At 33.7% G+C, this 21,930-nt stretch overlaps 1 protein-coding gene across 3 annotated transcripts in view; it reads right to left on the reverse strand.

Moving 5' to 3' along the window:
- LOC124356857 (nidogen) overlaps positions 1-21,930 on the reverse strand; it is a 71,442-nt gene that overhangs the window by 13,442 nt on the left and 36,070 nt on the right. Inside the window, exons 5-17 of one of the 3 annotated variants that reach the window (XM_046808119.1) lie at positions 21,027-21,401; positions 18,676-18,876; positions 17,059-17,277; positions 16,131-16,227; positions 15,871-16,043; positions 14,343-14,477; positions 13,968-14,234; positions 13,614-13,760; positions 9,678-9,803; positions 8,932-9,057; positions 7,279-7,407; positions 5,511-5,636; positions 4,908-4,980 (exon numbers count right to left, since the gene is read on the reverse strand). In XM_046808119.1, the coding sequence (XP_046664075.1) occupies positions 4,908-4,980; positions 5,511-5,636; positions 7,279-7,407; positions 8,932-9,057; positions 9,678-9,803; positions 13,614-13,760; positions 13,968-14,234; positions 14,343-14,477; positions 15,871-16,043; positions 16,131-16,227; positions 17,059-17,277; positions 18,676-18,876; positions 21,027-21,401 (2,194 nt within the window). The remainder of the gene's footprint in view (positions 1-4,907; positions 4,981-5,510; positions 5,637-7,278; positions 7,408-8,931; positions 9,058-9,677; positions 9,804-13,613; positions 13,761-13,967; positions 14,235-14,342; positions 14,478-15,870; positions 16,044-16,130; positions 16,228-17,058; positions 17,278-18,675; positions 18,877-21,026; positions 21,402-21,930) is intronic. The other 2 variants (XM_046808120.1, XM_046808122.1) reach the window with 2 other exon arrangements.

Raw genomic sequence — 21,930 nt, forward strand, 5'->3', positions numbered from 1 at the left:
TTATAACCTATTTGGATTTCTCGTAGTCTACATCGTTATCATTAGATAACATTGTTTCCAAGTTATACACAGTTTTTTTGTTGCTCAGATATGAACGTGTGTATTTAATTTTTTATTGTTTATTTTGTGCCTTTTTCTTTTCAATTTGTTGTTATGTAGTTACTAATTGGTAGAAATGATATTATTGCATATAATGTTGTTTATTTGTTTCATAAAATATATTCACTATTTTGATTTTCCTATATATATGATATTTAATGAAATAAATTAAAGATTGTATGTAAATAGAAGTATGACAGGTATTTGGTCTTCCGAACATATGTTAGTTTGCTTATTTAAACGCATATGTGACAGAAACGGCCAAATACAAAATAATTGAATCGGAAAAAGTGAGCGCTCTGTGGTGTAATGGTAGCACATTCACCCGGCAAGTGAGAGATCCGGGTTCGACTCCCGGCGGAGCAAGTACTTTTTGCGATTCAATGTTTATTGAAAAAAATATAATAATATATATATATATATAATATATAAAAATTTATATATTTGTATATTTATATTATGAATTTCTATATATATATATATTTATGAAATTTTTATGAATTTATGAATACTAAAAAAATCTTACACCAATTATATTTCTGTATTCATGGCAAATTTTGGTACAAGAAGCCTATTCTAAATATTGTATTGTTGCTATATTTAGTATAATATAAAAAGTAAGAACATTGCTGTATCAATCTTTTATTTAACTACTGCAATCAGAAAAAATATAAAATATGTGCTTTTTCATATAAATAAATATATTTATATAAAATTTTATTAATATAAACTTTTTAATATTATACATTTCTGTTTTCAGAACAAAATTTCCTACATTTTGCTATTGTGAATTTCAAATTTGTGTAATATTTTAAATACATCTACATACTTTTTTGGAAATTTTGTTTTTGTTTATTTTTTAACTGTTTTTATTTATAAAATAACAATTTATTTTTTAAACTTCACACTTACACAATCTTAAAGCACATTTCTTTGCGAAAAGAGTGATATATAAAATTTTATATTTAAGTTACTATTTAGATTTGAACCTGCAAAACCTCACAAAATGGGTATGCATTTCACAAAATACGATAGACACTCAGAGGGTTAACAAAGAGAATATCATAATGGGTAAAAAATATGGCAAATACATAGGCTAGTACTAAAAAAGGGTAAAGATTGTGTAAACTAAAACAGTAGCTAACTACACTAGACCACATTCTGCTACACGACTTCGTATACAAGTGCACTAAATCATTCCAGAATAAAGTTGAGCAATACAAGTTTATAAAGAAATATAATAAACATTCAACAACAGAGTACAAAAACAACAAAATGGACAAGCAATAACAATAAATTACAATTTTTCAAAATATGACAGGCGCTGGCAGACTTTGTTTAGGTGAAGGGTAATGTTTAAGAGTGAGGGTCAACTGTGGATTATTTATATTAGGATTGTTACTTAGCAATTTTTATTTATTTATTCTTAAGCATCACGTTATATCATAATTTTATAACAGATAATTTGTCACTAAACTACATATGAAGAATTTACACATGTAAATATAGACATAATATTAATTAACTACACTAATTAATATCTAAGTAATTAAAAATATAACTGATGTTAAAATATGTCTCTGAAATCTGAATAATTTGTTGATGATTCCAGGTATGTGAAATACAGAGTATGCTCGACTCCTATAATGCCATAATGCATATTGCAACATTATAAACTCATACAATAGAATCCTTCATAGTTTTTATGCATAACTAACATTGAAGTTTACTGGTTCACACCGTGTGAAAACATTGCTTACACAATTACATTCTTGAAGTATTTCAGCCCTGATGTAAAGACCTATCTTCAGTCATATAATATTCAATATTTCATGAATGTAACTGTGTAAACAATGTTTTTACACAGTGTGAACCAGAAGACTTAATGTTACTTATGCATAAGGCTAAGATATTTTTATGCTGTGTGCACATGAAAACTTAGATGTAAATTAAATTCTTGATACATTTCGGCCTCATAGAGAGCCATTTTCAGTCAACATATGTTAAACAAAAGATCTCAAGATTTCCTAAACCAGTCTAGATGTAGGGTTCAAATTCATCAAGAAATCAACACTTTGAGAAGACCAGATCACATGCACGTGATTTTGTACAATGAGAATATAATGTTAGCACCCTCATAATTGTACAGATCTTTCTATATCATAATGGACTTAGAGTGTTTTGTATTAGTATTAAACAACTCTCCCTGTTTCATATTTCAATTCACATAAGATAAAGCTATAGCCACTGTTTCACAGACAATATTATAATGTTTTTGGATATTTTTGGATTATGTGAGTGGTAGTCTTCGATATGAAATCAAGCTTGGCACAGGACTATTTTTATAATGCATAGACCTATTCTTGAGTGAAGACACCGCATTAAAACACAATCCAAAACCAAGATTTCAAAAGGAACCAATGTTTGCCCAGTGTTAAAGCATTGACATTATTTGGAATCTTGTTTTAAGCAACTCCTCCACCAAACCGAATAATTCTCTTGATCTCTGGTCATATCCATCCTAGACATTTTATGAATGCATGCATGTTCCCCTTGCCTTTGATTCATAGTTGAAGGGTTAGCAAGAGATAGCATACTTTCAGCCGATGCAACACAGTTTGAAGTGGAGAAAAACACATTGGATCCAATCTGTATCAATTAACGATTATGCAAGAAATCCGTACCTTATCAACAAAAGATATTAAATAAGGGTTGAAAACAAACAAATGATAGCAAAGTGAGGATCCTTATTCACAGTAGTTCATTCAGATGACTTTTGCACTATTTGGGGGCCAGTTCTGGCAAGGAGGAACTTTGTAAATAAGCCAATAACAAAAGAGAGAAAATATCCTATTGCTCCTTTCTCAGCAATAAGGTGGCTACATTCTTAATGGGCACATTCTCATTATCAATCTCATCAAAACTTAAAGGGTCAAACACTAGGCTAATTTGAAGATCTCTTTCTACACAGTCCTTGTAGTTATAACTAGATAAAGCCAAAACCCCAAGATATTTGTTGGTCTATTACTGTATGGTTCCTGTTACCTTCTTCAGCTGTTTCAAAGATAGTCTTAGAGTATTTTGGACTCCAACTGATCTCCAAAATAAAATGCCACAAAATAGAAATGTAAATGGTATATCTTTCAGGGAGGGCTATTCTACGGTGAGCGCTGTCCAGAAAGTTTTAAGCTTAGTGGATCGTGCGGCAAGTGGCACCACACGGACCAGACAAATCCCGGCAGTAATTACCCTGGATATCCGGAATGCTTTCAACAGAGCATCATGGCAGAAGATATTAGACATAATGAAGTCTAGGGGAATCGAAGCGTACCTAAGAAGAGTGATTCAACAGTACTTAAAGGGCAGGAGTATACTTGTGAAGACTGAGCAAGATTTCTTAGAGATGGAAACATCCAGTGGAGTACCTCAAGGCTCAATACTGGGACCCACTTTATGGAACTTGCTTTATGACGGGGTGCTCAGGCTTCCTTTCTCAGAGGGTGTATCCCTGGTGGGATATGCTGATGACAGCGTTAGTTGTGATTGCCTCATCAGGGCGACTCCTTATGAATAAGGCGAACAGAGCCATCAGTCAGATCAGTACCTGTTTACAACATCATGGGTTAGCAATCGCACCTGAGAAGACAGAAGCTATAGTTATGGCAGGTAGAAGAGTATTAGAGTATTAGATTAGGCAGCTCTTGGACATTAGATTTGAGCTCAATAGAATTGAGGTCAAACCTACTAGAAGGTTCAAATACCTGGGAGTTTGGTTAGACCATAGAAGATCATTCAAAGTCCACATCGAAGAAGTCTCTAAGAAATGCACTAAAGTTGCTGGCTGTCTTATGGGGAATATACAGGGGCCCAGTCCAAGTAGACGAAGATTGCTGGCAACAGTTGTTGAATCGATCGCTCTTTATGCAGCCCCAGTCTGGACAAGGGCTTTAAACTCGGCAAGAGCAAGAAGTACATTAGATCAAGTACAAAGAAAAATGGCTCTAAGAGTCTGCAGTGGTTACCGCACCATTGCAGCCGATGCAGCATTTGTCATAGCAAGTGTCCCGCCACTAAGCATAAAAGCTGAGGAAAGAGTACATCGGCATAATGGCATGGAAACTACTGAAGCACAGAATAGACTACTAGATCATTGACAAGAAAGATGGTCAAGCAGTCAGAAAGGAGCATGGACAAGGACTCTCATCCCTGATGTTGCTCAGTGGGTCAAAAGAAGACATGGCGAACCGAATTTCTTCCTTACACAGTTTCTCTCTGGGCATGGGGATTTCCAAAAATACCTATTTCGTATGCAGAAAACAGAATCCGAGAACTGCAGATACTGTCAGGATGTAGACACGGCAGAGCATACCATACTGGATTGTGAGAGGTGGGACCAGCTGAGAAGACCGTACTTGGTGGAGCTTGGCATCCTGACGAGTGGCAACATCATAACTAAGATGATTGAAAGCCAAGATCAGTGGGACATGGTGACAGAAATGGTTGAGAGGATCATGAGGCAAAAGAAGATGTAGGAAGGACATCAATAGACTAGAAGAGTAGAGTAGTATATGTCATACTGCTGAGACCCTGCTGGACTGAAGTAATGCCTTTTGGTGATCCCAGTTCCAGTAGATGAAGTGCAGGAGGTTTTAGTTGGTAAACCTAGGGATCGTAGAGAAAAAGAAGAAAAGGGAGTCCCACACACGGGGAGCTCTAAAGCGGAGACCCTAGGTGCGTAACGCATTTCCTCCTGAAAAAAAAAAAAAAATATGGTATATCTAGTCTAATTTTATATATCTAGGGCTTACCTGCAGACACACTGTGGCAGCCCAGTGGCCGGATTTGTCACACATTCAGCATCCTCATGGCACTCCTCACATCCTATAACAGTGGTCTATTATAAAAAATATTCAAATATTTGATATCACATGTAAGATAGTCAAATTATAATTTGTAGATTGTGCTCAAGTCCTTTATGTGTGCATGTCAGCCGAGGATGCGAGTCATCCACATCGATATTTGTAAACTCTTGTACTTGCAGTAAACGATACTTTCTGCTCACATAAATCTGTAATACTTTGATAACATTGAGTTCCCAAAAGAAATTATTACACCAAAATATTGTATTGCAAAGAGTAAGTTTGAATAAAAATAAGGTCATATATTTGAGTATCACAGGTTTTTAGTCATACAACATGTTACAAAAAGTCCAATTATTAGAAAATCCAATATTGATTTTACATACTATATTTTATTAATATCTTTTATAATATTTAATGTCCATTTTCTAACAAAAAACTTATAATTAACCATAGTTCCATAAAACTATAAAAATTAAAAGTTGATGTACATTGAAACGCATAGGTTTCTTCCGCTTCATGGAGTCATGGACTTGCTGTTAAAATACAGACCTTGTTTAATGCAGATCTTGTAGTCCATGACATAGCCAGGATCGCAGTCACATTCCTTGCGTTGAGTGTCATCAGACCAGAGACAAGCTGCATTGTCTCCACATTCTATATCCTCTGTGCACATGTCTGCAAACAATAACTCTGAGTGAGTATCAGGTCAGAGACAAGCTGCACTGTTCAAACATTCAGCATCTTTAGTGAACATTTCTGCAAACAATAAAACTGAGTGAGTGACATCAGACAAGAGACAAGCTGCATTGTCCCCACATTCTACATCCTCAGTGCACATGTCTACAAACAAAACAGTGATTGAGTGTTATCAGACATTGTGCAAATGACTACAAACAATGACACTGAGTGAGTGTCGTCAGAGCAGAGACAAGCTGCATTGTCCCCACATTCTATATCCTCTGTGCACATGTTTGCAAACAATAACTCCGAGTGAGTGTTATAAAATCAGAGACAAGCTGCATTGTTCAAAAATTCTGCATCTTTATTGAACATTTCTTCAAACAATAACTCTTGAGTGAGTGACATCAGACAAGAGACAAGCTACATTGTCCCTACATTCTATATCCTCTGTGCGCAGTCTGCAAACAACAACTCCAAGTGAGTGTTATCAGATCAGAGACAAGCTGCATTGTTCAAAAATTCTGCATCTTTATTGAACATTTCTGCAAACAATAACTCTGAGTGAGTGACATCTCTTGACAAGCTACATTGTCCCCACATTCTATATCCTCTGTGCACAGTCTTCAAACAATAACACCAAGTAAGTGTTATCAGATCAGAGACAAGTTGCATTATTTCCAATTCTATGCCCTCTCTGTGTGCATGTGGTGTGCATAATATCGTCGAGTGAGTGTCATGAGATTAAGGACAGGCTGTGTTGTACCCTCAGTCCCACACTAATGTCTCCAGTAAATAAACTAGAAAACATTGCTATTTCTATTATTGTTCAATTCGCTGAAGCAACTTAATTATAATTTGCACCAATTTTACCTCAAGAAAACGTAATAAATGCTTACAGGATGTTTGTAAGGTAAGTGAGCAGGCTGGCTGGATTTTGAAATTTTGTTTGTTTGTTCCTGTTGTTAAAGTGGCCAAATTATAAATAGTTCTTTATTAAAAACAAGGAAGTATTACACACTGTATTGTTCAAGTAAATTAATTCTAAGACTGTATACTCTGATTTACTGTACAAGTAAACATCCTGCTGCTGATCTATGATATAGTGGTAAATGTATTAAGTCACTTATCTATCATTTAAACCGCCAAAAGCAACAGACATTAAGACCACGCCTTATCTCAAGATATGGACCATATAATTATTTTACATTCTTCAATAAAAAAATCAAATTCATAGTAAGTGTACGTTATAACCTTTTCATCAACAATACAAGTATTCAAAAGCTTCTCTCTGTACACTCATTGTTATTTTGTAAGATTTTAAAATTTCTTTCTATGAGATTCATAACTATTCAGTTTGAAACTATGACTGGTTAGCTTGATGTTTGATTGCCTTTTAATGATGCAAACCACTTAAATAGCCTTCCACTTTCCAACTGAGAGTCAATGATATAAAAGCCACCAAAACAGACTATGTTGCTGTTACAACAACTAGGGTGTTTGGGGTATAGCACTCATTACGCGCAAGCACACATTTTGTATTTAAATTAAACGAACAAAATCAATTCCTTATAATTTATTTTACAGTGAACAGCTGTGAGAAAGTTAAATACAAGCACAGTGCCAGACATGAACTTACCTGTACGGTAGCAGGTCATGCCATCGCCCTGGTAGCCCTCGTCACAAATACAGATGCCCTTCTCTGAGCCCTCTTCTACCACACACTCAGCATACAAGTGACAGATGTCTGAATCCAGGCACGACATTTCTGCCAACATCAACATTTGTAAATAGTTGTAATTTGTAAATATCATGTAATTACTATGTTTATCAAGATAATTCTATATTGGTAAAAAGTAGCATTGGTTTGCGTAATGAACTACAATAAAGGAGAAACCCTGAAAATTAGTCTAATATATGAAGCAGTAAAAATCTAAAGACAATTATTTTACACATTGGTGTAATTAGGACTTTAGGGAGATGAATCTGATTGCGAAGCACACAACACCCTTATGGAATAAATATGAATACATCTAAATGTAAATCAATTTTATGGGCTTAATTCGAAATAAAACATTTAATTCCTGTATTAAATAACCTCCCCCCCCCTTAATTACGTCACCAATTTTACATAATACTTTTGGTAGACCTATTTATATATTCAGTACATTTACAAATATTGTTAATTCATACTAAGTTATACGGTGTGATTGGATGCTAAAAAGTGTTTTCCATGCCAGGTAACAGGTAAATCAGATTAAATATTGCTCTGATTTTAATCTCTGAATTGTGTTCTTATTGTCCTTTTTATTCACTGGCCGGAAAGGGACTTTTTTTAACCGAAAAAGACTTCAGGCTAATTATTTGTATACATTCTTGATTAGGACAATAATGCGAACACTATTATGGAACCACAAATACCTTAGATCAAAAGTAGATTAAAATAGCCGGAAGTAGATGCTTATTATGTATATATTATTGATTAGGACAACAAGGCGAAGCCTACAATGGCGTGTGAAATATGTATAATGGATTTGAACCACAAATGCTTCTTTACACGCTATACCTGAAATAAGTGTAGTGAAAATTTTGCTTTACCTTTTGAACCTCAATAATAAACAATGGAATAGTATGTAGGTAAATGAAACACGTCTACTTCTGATTCAAAATTAATATAGGGCTCTATCATAAGTGCTTTCATTAAATTACTGCAGAATTTGTATTCCTCTACTCCAGCCTAAAATAGTTAATTAAGATACTGAAATTGTTGGAGCTATTTATTCAAATACGAGTATGAAATTTTGCAGAGAAATTGTGTTTTTCAGTGGAACTCACAAAAACTGTTTCACTCTTTAATTTCAGGGCCCCTAAACATTGTTAAATTGAAAGTAAAATTATTCTGGAATGGATCAGGAGATTGGAATACATATTCCAGTGATCATGATCATCACTTATTTATAGCAATGTTCATTATGCTATTTAAAAAAGATATGCCTATGACTCTGTTGTTCAATAGGAAATTGCGTGCAAAACCGTGGGTAACTGTTAGTTCATTATAAAACCTTAGGCTACTGGTATGTACAATTACTTATCAAAACCTGTGCGTCTAAAGAAGTTAGCATAGTTAATTTTGTACTGATAACAAGAGCACTGTAAGTATGAGAAAGATTTGCTCATTGAGAGTTAAGTACATATACCTGAAAAACCTGTAGCTATTTATAATATAAATAAATAATTGAAATAGTTTCAATATATTTGTAGCTATACACTTTTAATACAAATATGGTCTCACCAATCTCAAAGCAATTGAATCCGTCGCCTTCAAAGCCTGCGTTACACTGGCATTCATACGCATCCCGAGCACCAACATAGATACACTGGGCCTGAGCGTGGCAGTTGTTGATGATGTTACAGGACTCTAGGGGAGAAAATACCAATCAGTAATAACAGAAGATTAAGTGAATAAGTCTATGTATGGGACATCCGTTGGTATACAGCTGTTTAAATTTGTTCATGAATAGACCTTTTGATACCCCAGGTCAATTATGTAATACACGATTATATAGGAATCTGCTGAAGTAAGAACTTCGAGGATAGTAACAAAGTATAGTGAATAGGAATCAAGATAATCTTGAGTGCCAGCGTCTCATGCTACTTGACACCATTAGATGTTTCTTACAGTCTACACGAGACTTTGGCACTAAAAGGGTTAACAACACATAGTATAGCTGTTATCTGATTATTGCTGTATGTCACCTTGAGTACCAATGTATCACATAATTTGACACTATCTAGATGTTCCTCACAGTCTACACGAGGAAGTCTGGCACTGTAAGGGTTAAGAAATCTTCACCAAATAAACCAAAACATTATTTAAAAAATATATTTTGAGCGGTTAAAGATTTTGTAGAAAGATGAACCAATATAGATGTTATAATAATGCTTTTCTAATTTGTAAATTTTTTTGAAGCAGGTATTATTATTTGAATAGATTTAATCTTATCTATAAACCTATGTTATATAACAACATGTTCTCACCAATTTGAGAACATTGGAGTCCATCGCCTTCAAAGCCTGCATTACACTGACACTCATATGCTTCCTGAGCTTCGACAAAGACACACTGGGCTTGGGGATGGCAGTTGTTGATGGTGTTACATGATACTGTGAGAGATGACACAACACAATTAGTGCTATCAGTGAAAGAAATTGTATGGATAATGTATGAAGTTAATCCTTTAACCTTTCAACATGTATTTACGTATGAGTGGTATGAATTTTAGACAGTCAGCTATTTTAAAGCTAATTAATCTATATTAAAAAATTAGACAGGTAAAAATAGCAAATACGTCATAGTTAACTGGATGTTACATAAAAAATGGACTGAATAAACCCTGCAACAGGAAGACTCGATAAAATCCACAAATTAACCCACTCTCAGTCTAAATATCTTTCATAATTTGTCAGCTAGAAGAGTTAAACACACAAATACTTTTTCTATAAAAATATATGATTGATACCACTTTCATTTGGCAAAAATCAAATGTATTTGATCTACATAAGACATATAATTCTACTCATAACTGACATCCTTTGTTTTCATATTACATCATATGAACATGATATAGTAGCATAAAACTAGTTTACTGCGATGTACATCAGCACTTCAGCACTTAAACTTGTACTCCATCCTGCTGTTATTCATGGTCCTCCATTCTGCACAGTGTTGTTCTGGTTGTTGCAAGAAAGTGTAACACAGTTTTGTAATCTCTTTATGTTGTGATAATAATAGTGTTGTTTTAGTGCAAAAGAGTTATTGAGTGAAAACTGTTTATATATCTGTCATAAAATCAAGTTTTTTATTGATTTTATATTCTTATTTTAAATGTCTAAAGTGCATTTTAAATATACTATACATATATATATATATATATATATATATATATATATATATATATATAGTCTACAACTTTGTACTTCAAATCTAAAACATTCAGGTTTTTCAAAATTTCATAGAAAAAAAAGTTGCTTAGAATTAGTCAATTTATTGATTTCCGTACTTATTTTCAGTAAAAATTGCTCACTCCCAAGGAGGGGTGGCATCCTACTCAAGGGGAAAAGGCAACCCCGGCACAGGATTGAATTTTTGAAATAGAGGACAGAACCTAAAACCAAATTTTTATAAAAATTTGTGTTGTATGGGATAAAAAACACAGGAAAAATGGTCATTGACTGGACTATATGTGTTCTTCACATTTTTAACATTCAATTGTAACAAGACTATTTTTAAAGACAAAAAGGAATTTTTATAAAAAATTGGAAAACAAGTTTGTGTTCCGCCAAAATCTGCCTGTCACAGGTAGATAAGTTTTTACCATTTTCAGTGCAGTGAATATATAAAATAACAGGCAAAATTGTTTTACATATGACTCTATCACATTAAAATCCACAGAAGTGGACATACTGGAGTTACAATGTTCAATTACTGTTTAATAATATTGAATGAATAATTATTAAAGTATCAAGGTCAGCTGGAGACAATTTCAGTTATAGGACAATACTGGTATTACAATTATTAATCTATATATATATAAATGGAACCAATGCACGAAACATCGTGAAATTTTGTACAGTGATTCTACACGTTCCTGGAAAGTAACATAGGCATACTTTTAGAGAGGTATTTAGTCCAATTTTAATAGTTTATTTCATTAATTTTTTAATTATAAATTGTTGTTGATGTTGGTGTGTTTTTATATTGGATCCGACAGACTGCGCTACAACACGTAATACAAAGCGAAACTGATACTTAACAGCTGATAATACTTTCAGCTGAAGTTCATCAAAGAGGCAGAAACATTTGTTTACATTTAAAATTTAAAACATTTTTATTGTAAAGTGCTTGATCAGTAGTGTTTTTAAAATTCAGATTGCATCAATGATCAATAAACTATTTAATTCAAAGAAAATACTATTAAACGCTATTATGGAAAACAACCTCATTATACAAATCCGTGAATGTTTGCACATAAGGTAATCGAATTTGGTTACATCGAAGGTAAATGAAAAGAGCCGAAAGAAGACACTTTATGATCGAAACTTGGTTTCTTTGATCATTTTCTTGAAGGCACACTCCTAAAATAATACTGGTAAATATCTTAGACAGAAAATCAATTTTAACAGACCGAATGTGATTCTTTATAACCTAATTAGTTTACCGAGATTCATCCATATACAGTAACTGTTCTGAATAACTTATCAACACCTAGCAAAAACCACGAAAGATAGAGGCAGGAATATGATACATACCTTCATAATGCGCCCAAGAGGCTCACGAAGGAACGACTGTCAATTATCTCAGCAATGTTTAGAATGTGATAGAAAAAGAATAAGTAAATATAGTGTACTGTTTTCAACGGGAAATTGCGTGCGAATCCGCGGGAAACTGCTAGTATTTATTATTTAATGGTTTGTGAACAATAAATATTCACACCATAGAAGGCTAAAAACAACAAACTAGATGGATTGTTTCTTGATATAGGAAGTTTAATGAAGTATTATAGTGATGTGAAGTTGAATAATTCATTGATGACATAATAATAATTTAAATATATTAGAGTTAATTTGGATTGTAACAGGACATCTATTATTTAATATCATATAATTTAAATGTTATATTTCCAGCCAATGACAGCATTATTTGTTATATGTTGAAAGAAATTTCTTTGTTCCTCTCTGAAACTGGGTCAGGACTACACAGTGACCTAATCAAAATACATCTACAATATATAATATCTTTCACTTTACAAATTCATTAGTTTCTTAAAGTTTTAATATTTTTATAGCATTGAGTTACTGTTATCAGTAAATATCGCTTGTTTTTTTTACTTATACATCTGTATAAAATTTTATACTAAAATGCGACCTGATGAGTAGTGATGTTCTTGTTTTGTATGTACATATTAAAATATTGTATGTGTCAGTAAAATATTTTAGAAGTACAGTAGGTATGTTGACATATTATTATGTAAAAGAATTATGGAATAGTTCATACTGTATTAAGTATTGTCTGTAAATGTCTAAAGACAATAAAAACCATTTTTAGTATATTTTCTAAATAAAAATACTCTAAACATGCAACTAATTGTTATATAACATAGAATTTTTATTAATAAAACATAAATTTTTGTGTGCATGTGTGTCAATCTCAGAGGATACTCTTAAACTGTTGATAACTGATGTGTGTAGGAAATAACACATGACTCTACATTGTTTTATTCAAATGTTTGGCTACATATATTTTCTTTACAAAATTATGTTAATTCCTAATTTAACCTTGCTCTTGTAAGAATAAAACCAATAAGGGTTGACTTAACAGATTTTATTTGAAAATTGTATATCTCTCTTTACCCTACTACTGAAATCCTTTCCCTAAAATCCAATATTTTATTTCTCTAAAATCCAAAACTGCTCAAGCAAGCTGGATTATCAGTTCAATTGTTACCAACTTAGACTCAAAGTCATGAACCATATTTTTAGTATTTGAATTATTCTTGCACTATTTAGTTTGACCTAGAGCTAATGTTACTATTAATCTCATGAAAAATGTGTTTTTTTTTAGATCATGAGAGATAGAACCGGTTCTGTAACATTAAACTCGAACTTATGAACCGGCACTAAGAATTGGACAAAATCAGAATAAAAAATTCGAATTTGTTTAGCTTTAGTTTTTAAGATATACTTGAAGCTTATAAAAATGTACTCAATGCAAAAATTTATATTAATAGTCAATTAAAAAATTGTATTTTTTGAAAATATTTCTAAATAATAGGTTAGAAAGAAAATTTATTTAATTAGTTTTTTTTATTAGAGTAGAAATGGAATAACTGATTTGTACATACTGAGATAGTAATGATATTTGATGCTGTATACTAAAATTTTAATAGAAAAATAGATTGAATGAAATTTATGTACATGGATTTCCAGAGAAGCCCTTAGTAAAGTGCGAGTGAACATTGGCCCCTGCCTCAGGTAAGCAAACATCACCGGAGAGAGTGAACCCTCTAGGACAGAAACATTGGGATTGGGAGAAACATTCGGGCTCAGGGTGTTGGGAGAAATCTGCAACAAGGACAAAATATGAGAAACTAGAATTTGTCCAGATCAGCTGTAAAATATTTCCCAAAACTGGTAGACAATTTAATGTGATTTTATTTAAATAAAATTTGAAGACTTAGTTGGAATAAAAAAAAAAAAAACTATAATAGAACATTGTTTGATCAATAATGAAGATTAGGCTGATTCTAGAAATTTGAAGCTATTGCTCACCGGTTTCTTGGTTTTCTTGGCTATTAGAGGAAACTGTGGTATCTGGTGTAGAGGTAGAAGCAGACTCATCTTTCACACAGATCTGTCCATTCTCCACAAAGCCAGAAGGACACCAGCAGACGCCTAGTAGACAAGTCCGTATCACAGTGTCCTCGGATTGTGTACACTCCCGACCGTTGCCATGGTAACCATCCAGACAGGTGCACTGTACTGCACCACTGGTCGTACGATTGCACCAAGCGTGAGGTGAGCACATCAGACAATCGTCTGCAATAAATTCCATAGCTATAAAGTCATCATCGTAAGTCTCAATTTTCAATTCAAATTCTTGGAAAAGTTCAAAAATTATGAACAGTCAACATCTTACATTTCTACCTTCAGCATTAGGAGTGCAAGTAGTGCCGTCCCCAACGAATCCTGGGATGCAGTAGCAGCGGGGTCCATTCTCGGCACTCTCGATACACTCTGCTCCCGGACTACAACTAATACTGGAGCAGTCTTGTGGAACTTCTGGAAATGTTAAGTGAGCATCAATCAGTGTTCGATTTGAAAATAAAACTTACAATTTGTCTTACTACTATTTTTAATAACTATCGACAGATAATTAACACTTTGATACATTTCCCCACAGCAAAATGCATCAAAGACAGATTAATATTTTGTTTTTTTGAGAAAAGTAGGAGTGGAACATCCATGTTATCCTCATCCCCTACCGCCACTACCTGATTTTGGGTAAAACTAGTTCGCAGTGGTTTCCGGTCTCGTACTGATCGATCATTAAGTTAATGTGTGAACATTTTGCAGATCAGCATGTGATGGAAAACTGTCGTTTTTGACTGATGTGTATATTTTGTTAGCAGGTGTATTATTTTTTACTTGTAATTCTGTTTTTACTTCAATATGTTAAATTAGTATACATATTATAGTGGTAGAAAAATAAGTCAGCACAAATTGCTAACATTGCATGTATTCACGGTACAGCACAAAATGTTTACTTTCGCAATGTTGAAGTAAGTGTGTATTTTTTAATTCAGAAAAATTATTTCCAAGTAAAATCCGTATGTGTTAAAGATAATGATAAAAAAAACAAACCTGCTAACATTTTGGAAGATTACTTATCATTATGTATATATTATCATTGGTATAATCCGTTTATACAAGATGTGAGCAAATTGCCACAGGGTGTGTACTCGTGCGCAAACAGCGATGCGTGTCGTATGTGTTAATTCTGACCCATAGGAAATAATTTTTCCTGAGAGCTGCCGTTTACTCAGTGTTTGTATTGTTGGCTATTTACTAAGGACCTAAATGTGAGCCTCAAAGAAAATCTGCTCTAAATCAGCTATTTATTATTCAAATAATTTTAGTGTCATTAGATTTGTGATAAAATCCTCTAAAACTGTTATTTTTGTAATTCTTAAGTAAAATTGCAGGTTCTTTAGATATTCAAAGTTTAAGTTTTAATGACCGCCATTTTGAAAATACTTAAGATAATTTCATAGTATATTTTTCAGTAACTAGTTTTGTTATCATGAACATATCAGCCAAATTTGGCATAATGTAATTTATTAGTTTTTAAGATATTAATTTTTTAAATAAAAAACATGCATATAGACAGTGATGGAAAACTATCTTCATGTTCATATGGTGAAATATGTTTATCTTGACCTGAGCAATAATGTGGTATACCTTTGTCCAGAGAGTTACGGGACACCCTGTATTTAACAGCTCATTTAAAATTGTGGAATGATGTTTAAATAATGGCACGTCAGTCCTGTGTGACCTCCCACCACAGATGGATGCACGGGGATAAAGTTTCAAAGAAAATTTCATATTGTATTTTATAATTATGTGTAAATAAATCTTCTCTCTTTTTTATGAGAGTTAACACATAAACACCTACCCTGGCAAGAATATCCGTTGCCTGTGTAACCTTGGCGACACTGGCAGCTGAAGGAGCCTACTTCGTTGATACAGAGAGCATTGTTGTCGCAGGAGTGAGAACCGGACTGGCACTCGTTGATATCCACACAACCATAGTCCCCAGTCGCTTCGTCAGTGTACAGCGTCTGGAAACTGGCAAGAACACGAACAATCATATATATGTTCTGTACGTAACAAACATTATATTTATTATTATACTCCATGACATGAGTAACTTACCCATTGTTGCAGACACACTTGAAGGTGGAACCCTCAGGGATGCAATGGCTGTTGTTGACACAGCTCACCTGCCCGACCACACAAGGGTCATCATTATCTACAACATTTTTAGAAGTGGATAGTATTTTATACTGAATTACGATTCCCATTTCAAATCTTTATTGCGTAAACCTATTTCATATTAGGCAAACAGATGCACTGTCGATTACTTAACCCCTCCAAATGCTACTATTGCCCACTTTCTTATACGATAACACTACTTCTAATATCGCACTGTGCAATACATTCATTGTTGCCAAATAATGACAGAACGGTTTATTTAATAAATTACTAGTTTGAAGAAGTCAAGTAATGTATTTAAAACTACCCAGGACCTTAGTGGTTTAATCAGTAGCCTACTTGGAGGGTTAATACACATATTATCATAACAAATGAATTAGATACATTGAATCAACAAAATAATCTATAAAAATAATAGATGTACTATTTTGAGTTTTTAACAAGAGTATTAAATTATTAACTTGGATTTTTGATATTACACTGAATAAGAATTGGATTTCTAAATAACCTTTTGACTATGTTCTTTACCAACAACTAAGAATGTCCTCTGTACCTAGTCAATGTTTAATAAGTTGACAGTAAACAAATTAATAATTGTTGCTGTGTTATCCTCAAGTATATCTCCTCTTTTTCTAAAAAAGGAAAAGATTGTCTCTTTTTCTAAAAAAGAAAAAGATCTTTGTTCTTCTTTTTTTTAGTATTTAGACATTATCAATTTCTCTTCCATTTCATTTTATTCTCCAATGTACACTGTTCCCCTTAGATTCTCTCATTGGACAGTTATGACATATATACATTAGTTTATAAGTTTAGAGAATAAACAGGATACTTCCGCATTTAAATTCACAGTTTAAATTTTAACACAAACCTGTCATTGATGACACCTTGTTGGTAGAAGCGAACCTTAGAATATTCTCAGTCTCCTCATAACTGATGAAGGTGCGAGCGGATTTGAGGCGGAAAGTGCTCTCTGAGGTGGAGGTGGAGCAGTGTTCAGTGAAACTGATGGTCTGCTCTACAGTAACAGGGTATTCATCCAGAGAGTTGTCTACGTGGACAACATAGGATGACTGAGACCGAACCACACCTTTTGGAACAAACCAAAGACTTTAATTCTTAATCTTACTCAGCTATTGTCGTGACTGTCATCAAATTTTCATAGTCTAACATTTGTTGACTGGATATGGCTCTCGACAGTGAGGGTGAAATATTTTAAGATTTCAATAATAATAGCAATTTTTTGAAGCAGTTTGAACTGGTAAACCTTGATTATAGTAAAATCCAAGATTTATCTCTAACATTAAGTTTCAAGTATCACATTATAAACATACACATACACCTAAACATAAACTAGCCTGCTGTGTAGTGATGAAGTTCAGACTGAAGCAAGTGGAGTTTCTTTCACACTTAGGGTTGTAAGTAAGTAACTACAGTAATACAAACATCACTTTTAAGTCAGCTTTCTTAAAACTACAAATTTATGAAATGTTCAATTTTATTTCATGCTAAAGTTGTAAGTAGACGTGATTATAAATCTCTGTTCAGAAGATTGTATTACTTTTTAAACAGTTTGAGAAGAGAGACCACATGGAGCCCCTGAATACAGTTGGAGGAATTTAGCTGTGCTCGTAGGGTCCTAATACTACCCTTTCAACAAATAAACGCTATCTGTGTGGCGGGTTGCGTTTATGTGCTAGCCGCTGATATGAAAGCGCAACAATCTCTTTAACGACTTTAAACTTACAATTTCTATTTGCAGATTAGTATTGACAAATACATTATTTTTTTAAATACATTAAACAAAGCACTGTCACAAAACAGACTGATTATAGGGAGTGTGATGAGTTATTTGGGTCAATATGATTCCTGAAAGGAGGGTTTTACCCATGAGTCACAGGAAATGTTTTCGGGACGCAGCGCATAATGCTACCCCGCCATCCCTCCCGCCTATCACCACACACTCAAGGTCACGCGCACAGCTTAAGTCCTCGAACTGTACATTGCTGTAATTACAAAGCAATAGGTAGTTTGATTTTATTTGTTGCAGAAAGGATGCAAGCTGGGAGATAACAGGCTCGTTGCCAGGCGAAGACTTTTAAATTCTCAGAATAACAGGAAAGGAAAGAGAAACCTTGTAATCCATTATATCTGGAACTTTCTGGAATCCATAAGATCCAGTGATATTATAGAACAATATCAACTTTCATTATTTATCTCATTGTAAAGTCGCAATTGTGTATATTTCAGTATTTATATTTTAATGTGGTTCTCTTCTCTAAACTATAGATCAATTAACATTAATTTATTTATATAATTATCTGTTGCTGCACGGCACTGTGTCTGCAAAATAGTCTTATCTAATGAACCATAAAATACCTTTAATTGTTTGAAACCAGATCAAGACTCAAATCTTGATAATTTATGTGTTGGTCACAAAACAATAAAATATTATATATCTCAAGATAAAGAAAAAATGCCAGCCTGCCTTGAGATATTTTGCGGAACTGGACCTGAGAGTCTGGCAGGGAGAGTTTGGAGCCATGCGGAACCTGCGGCACTGTACCGAAGATGCGACCCTCCATTCGTAACTGATCAAACACGTCCAGACCCAAGAACCTCTGCTCCACAGTAGTGCGGTGTTGGCCGTTGTTGAAGGTGAGGAATGCCGTATGGTTCAGCACACCTCCTGCAACAGTAAACACCATTGTGATCCATTTTTGCTTTAAACTATAGTTGTAATAGTTTAAAAAGTTGTTCTCATCAACGGCTCCATGAATAATGTGTGAATTCAGATCAATTTCAAATTGAAATTAAAACTTCACTTCTAGTTATGAATGAATTAAAATATTTTTTATTTGCTTTGTATTAGCATCCAAACCAAAATTTTAATTTTCTAATAGATAGGTTTACATACAATATATGAGTCCATGGTATGTTTTTCATTATATGTAGGACTACCGCACTTTTGGATTTTACTCGTCCTTCATCAGATCTCAAAGTCCAAATTAATTTTATTTGGGTTTAAGGAAAACACTTAAGTTCTGGAAGATTTCGTTAATTGTTCAGTGTTTTTGCGCTTTTAAATGTGTCTTTCAATCCTTTAAATTGTTGACATCAACCGAATAAAATAAATTTAGATCTGTGTTTTATACGAGTAAAAAACTGCAGTAATCCTACATAAAAATGATTGAACTAAAACAGAGGACTGATAAATGAAAATAGTTTTATTTCTTGCCAAACGCACATCTAATACACCGTATATTAAAATTCAGACTTAGTCAAGTAAACTCAGATCCAGTAGTTCTTTGGTTTATGAGAGAAGCAAGACTAAGGGGCTAATGACCTAGAGTTTAGATGGTTAAGGTCAAAAACTACTTGACCAAATTTTATGAATTTTCGCACCACGTCATTGATGTTCAGTATACTCTCTGCTGAGTTAAATAGTGTTTAAAACATGTTTAAGTTTGATCTTAAGTGTGATTAAGAAAACGTAAACAAAACTTTATGCTAATAACGTAAAAATAGCTCATGATCTTGGATAAACTTATTCAGCATTAATGGCTACTAATGCTATATCAGTTCATGATCACAGTTATAACATAGGATGAAGGAAGGCTCTATGGAAGCAACTAAAGCATGAGTCTCAGAGGTAATAGAATGTCTTTTAGAATTGAAGTATGTTGTAGTTCTTCATATGATTTTACAGTGGTCAGAACAGAAAACTAGTGGAGGTGTTCTCTGTGTACCCAAACTTCTGATAGGCTGTTTATTTTTAGGCCATAACTTAAGTGACATGTAACATGAATAATTTATGAACTGTCAGAGCTTGTTGTGGACTTCCAACTAGACATGATAACTTTATTGATCTCACATGAATGACTAAAGAGTAACGTTTTTTAATGTTTTAATCAGACACTTGTGCTTTTAACATGTCTTAATTTAATTATGTTTCTTAATTCAATAAAAAATAAAAAATATGTGACTTTCAATCAATTTAGGGTAACAAGTTCTTGTGCCTTCACACCATCCCCAAGTTTTCTGTAATCCAACTGTGTTGTAGGATAGATCACTGAAATCTGTGATCAACACCTACATGAAGAGATCTAGTATGATCGAAACACGGATTATAAGTGATAGAGCAGTCTTATCTCTATACACTGTTTATCCATTCCAAGTGGAGTCAATGACTTATGGAATGAAAGAAATGGTTCCTAACCATTACCAATAAGGCTATTGGCACTCAACGCTCAACGTACTCCTGCAAAACAACGAGCACTACTACGGCGACTGACTTCATACAATTAATTTTCTGCTTGTCCTCAGCATTATGGCTGCTACCAAAAGCAGAGAGCCTTTAGTCAATGGAATTGACTTGCTAGAGGTTTCAAGAGTGAATTATCTGAACCAACATGTTGCATTGTTTCTAATCCTACTAATCCTATCAAAATCTTATTCTCTCTGATCAACCCTGACGTATATATGACCCTGAAAATTTATATTTTTATTTAACAATAAAATTTTAATCAAAGAAAGTGATATTCGTATCAAGTTAAATAATCTAAGCCATCAAGTATCATAATTGGACTATCCTTATCAAATCAATCAATCTATCTCAACTTAATTTAATTGCATAAGTAACAATGTATTATGAATGAATTAGATTGAAGCTCTCTCATAAAGCTAATGGATACTAGGTAGAATACGGCTCCCTTATACCGCAAACTAGTTAGTGTGGGACTATAAAATTAGTTAATTTGGGAATGAGGGCATTATTACTATTACTAAGTGTTTTGAAAATAATGGGAACCATTTTTAATATAAAAAAACTATACTGACCTGTCAGCATGTATCCGTTGGGTGCATTGTTGATGGACTTAGCAAAGAGCCAGCCGATAATGTCAGCAGTGGAGCTGATCAGTTGGGCATCGGTACCGGCAGCAGGGGGCACTCGGCTAAGAGCAGTGTAACAGCGACCATCGGCAGTCACGATGTAGGCTTGCACATCCACCTCCTGCTCTGTCACCCCGTTGAGACTCACTGACACTTTACCGTTCACCCTTAGGGGAATCTGATCCTGCAGGCAGGTGCGACCGTTGCCATAGTAACCCGCCTGGCAGACGCAGCAGTAGCCTTCATCCTGGTCTATGCACTGGGCTTTGCTGTGACAAGACATGGCACCCGTCTGGCAGCTGCTATCATCTATCAGGTTCTCTGACACAACAATTGACCAGTTAATAAATAAATCGAACATTTTAATTTAAAAGCTATTGGATACTTCTAAATGTATTAAAACCTTTAAAACCTACCAATGGCATAGACTGTACAATTAGACTTTATCTCACCACATCACATAATCATTGATTTTTAAATTTTGTTCAGATAAATCTTACTTTAATAAACCTACTTACTCATGTATATTACAGAATGAAATATATCCTATTATAAATTGTGTAAATTAAATCCTGATACGCCTAGATATATTCCAAACGGACTGAGATTGTGTTTCCATTGAATAGACCTTTAAATGACATGTCACAAGGTAGCGGTCGCAGTTTGAAAATTTAAAGTTACCTCCTTCTATCCCCTACTTTGCAAAGGAGGGTGAAATATGTTTTACCCTAAAAAATCCAAAAAGCAATTTAATAAGTATGGTGAAGGTTGTACATTGATACCTCATTTCGTATCAGATATCTCAATCGATTTACACCCTGTAAATACAGCCGTATGTGAAACTGACTCA

The sequence above is a fragment of the Homalodisca vitripennis genome, chromosome 3 (assembly GCF_021130785.1).
Source record: "Homalodisca vitripennis isolate AUS2020 chromosome 3, UT_GWSS_2.1, whole genome shotgun sequence".
NCBI classification, from domain to species: domain Eukaryota; kingdom Metazoa; phylum Arthropoda; class Insecta; order Hemiptera; family Cicadellidae; genus Homalodisca; species Homalodisca vitripennis.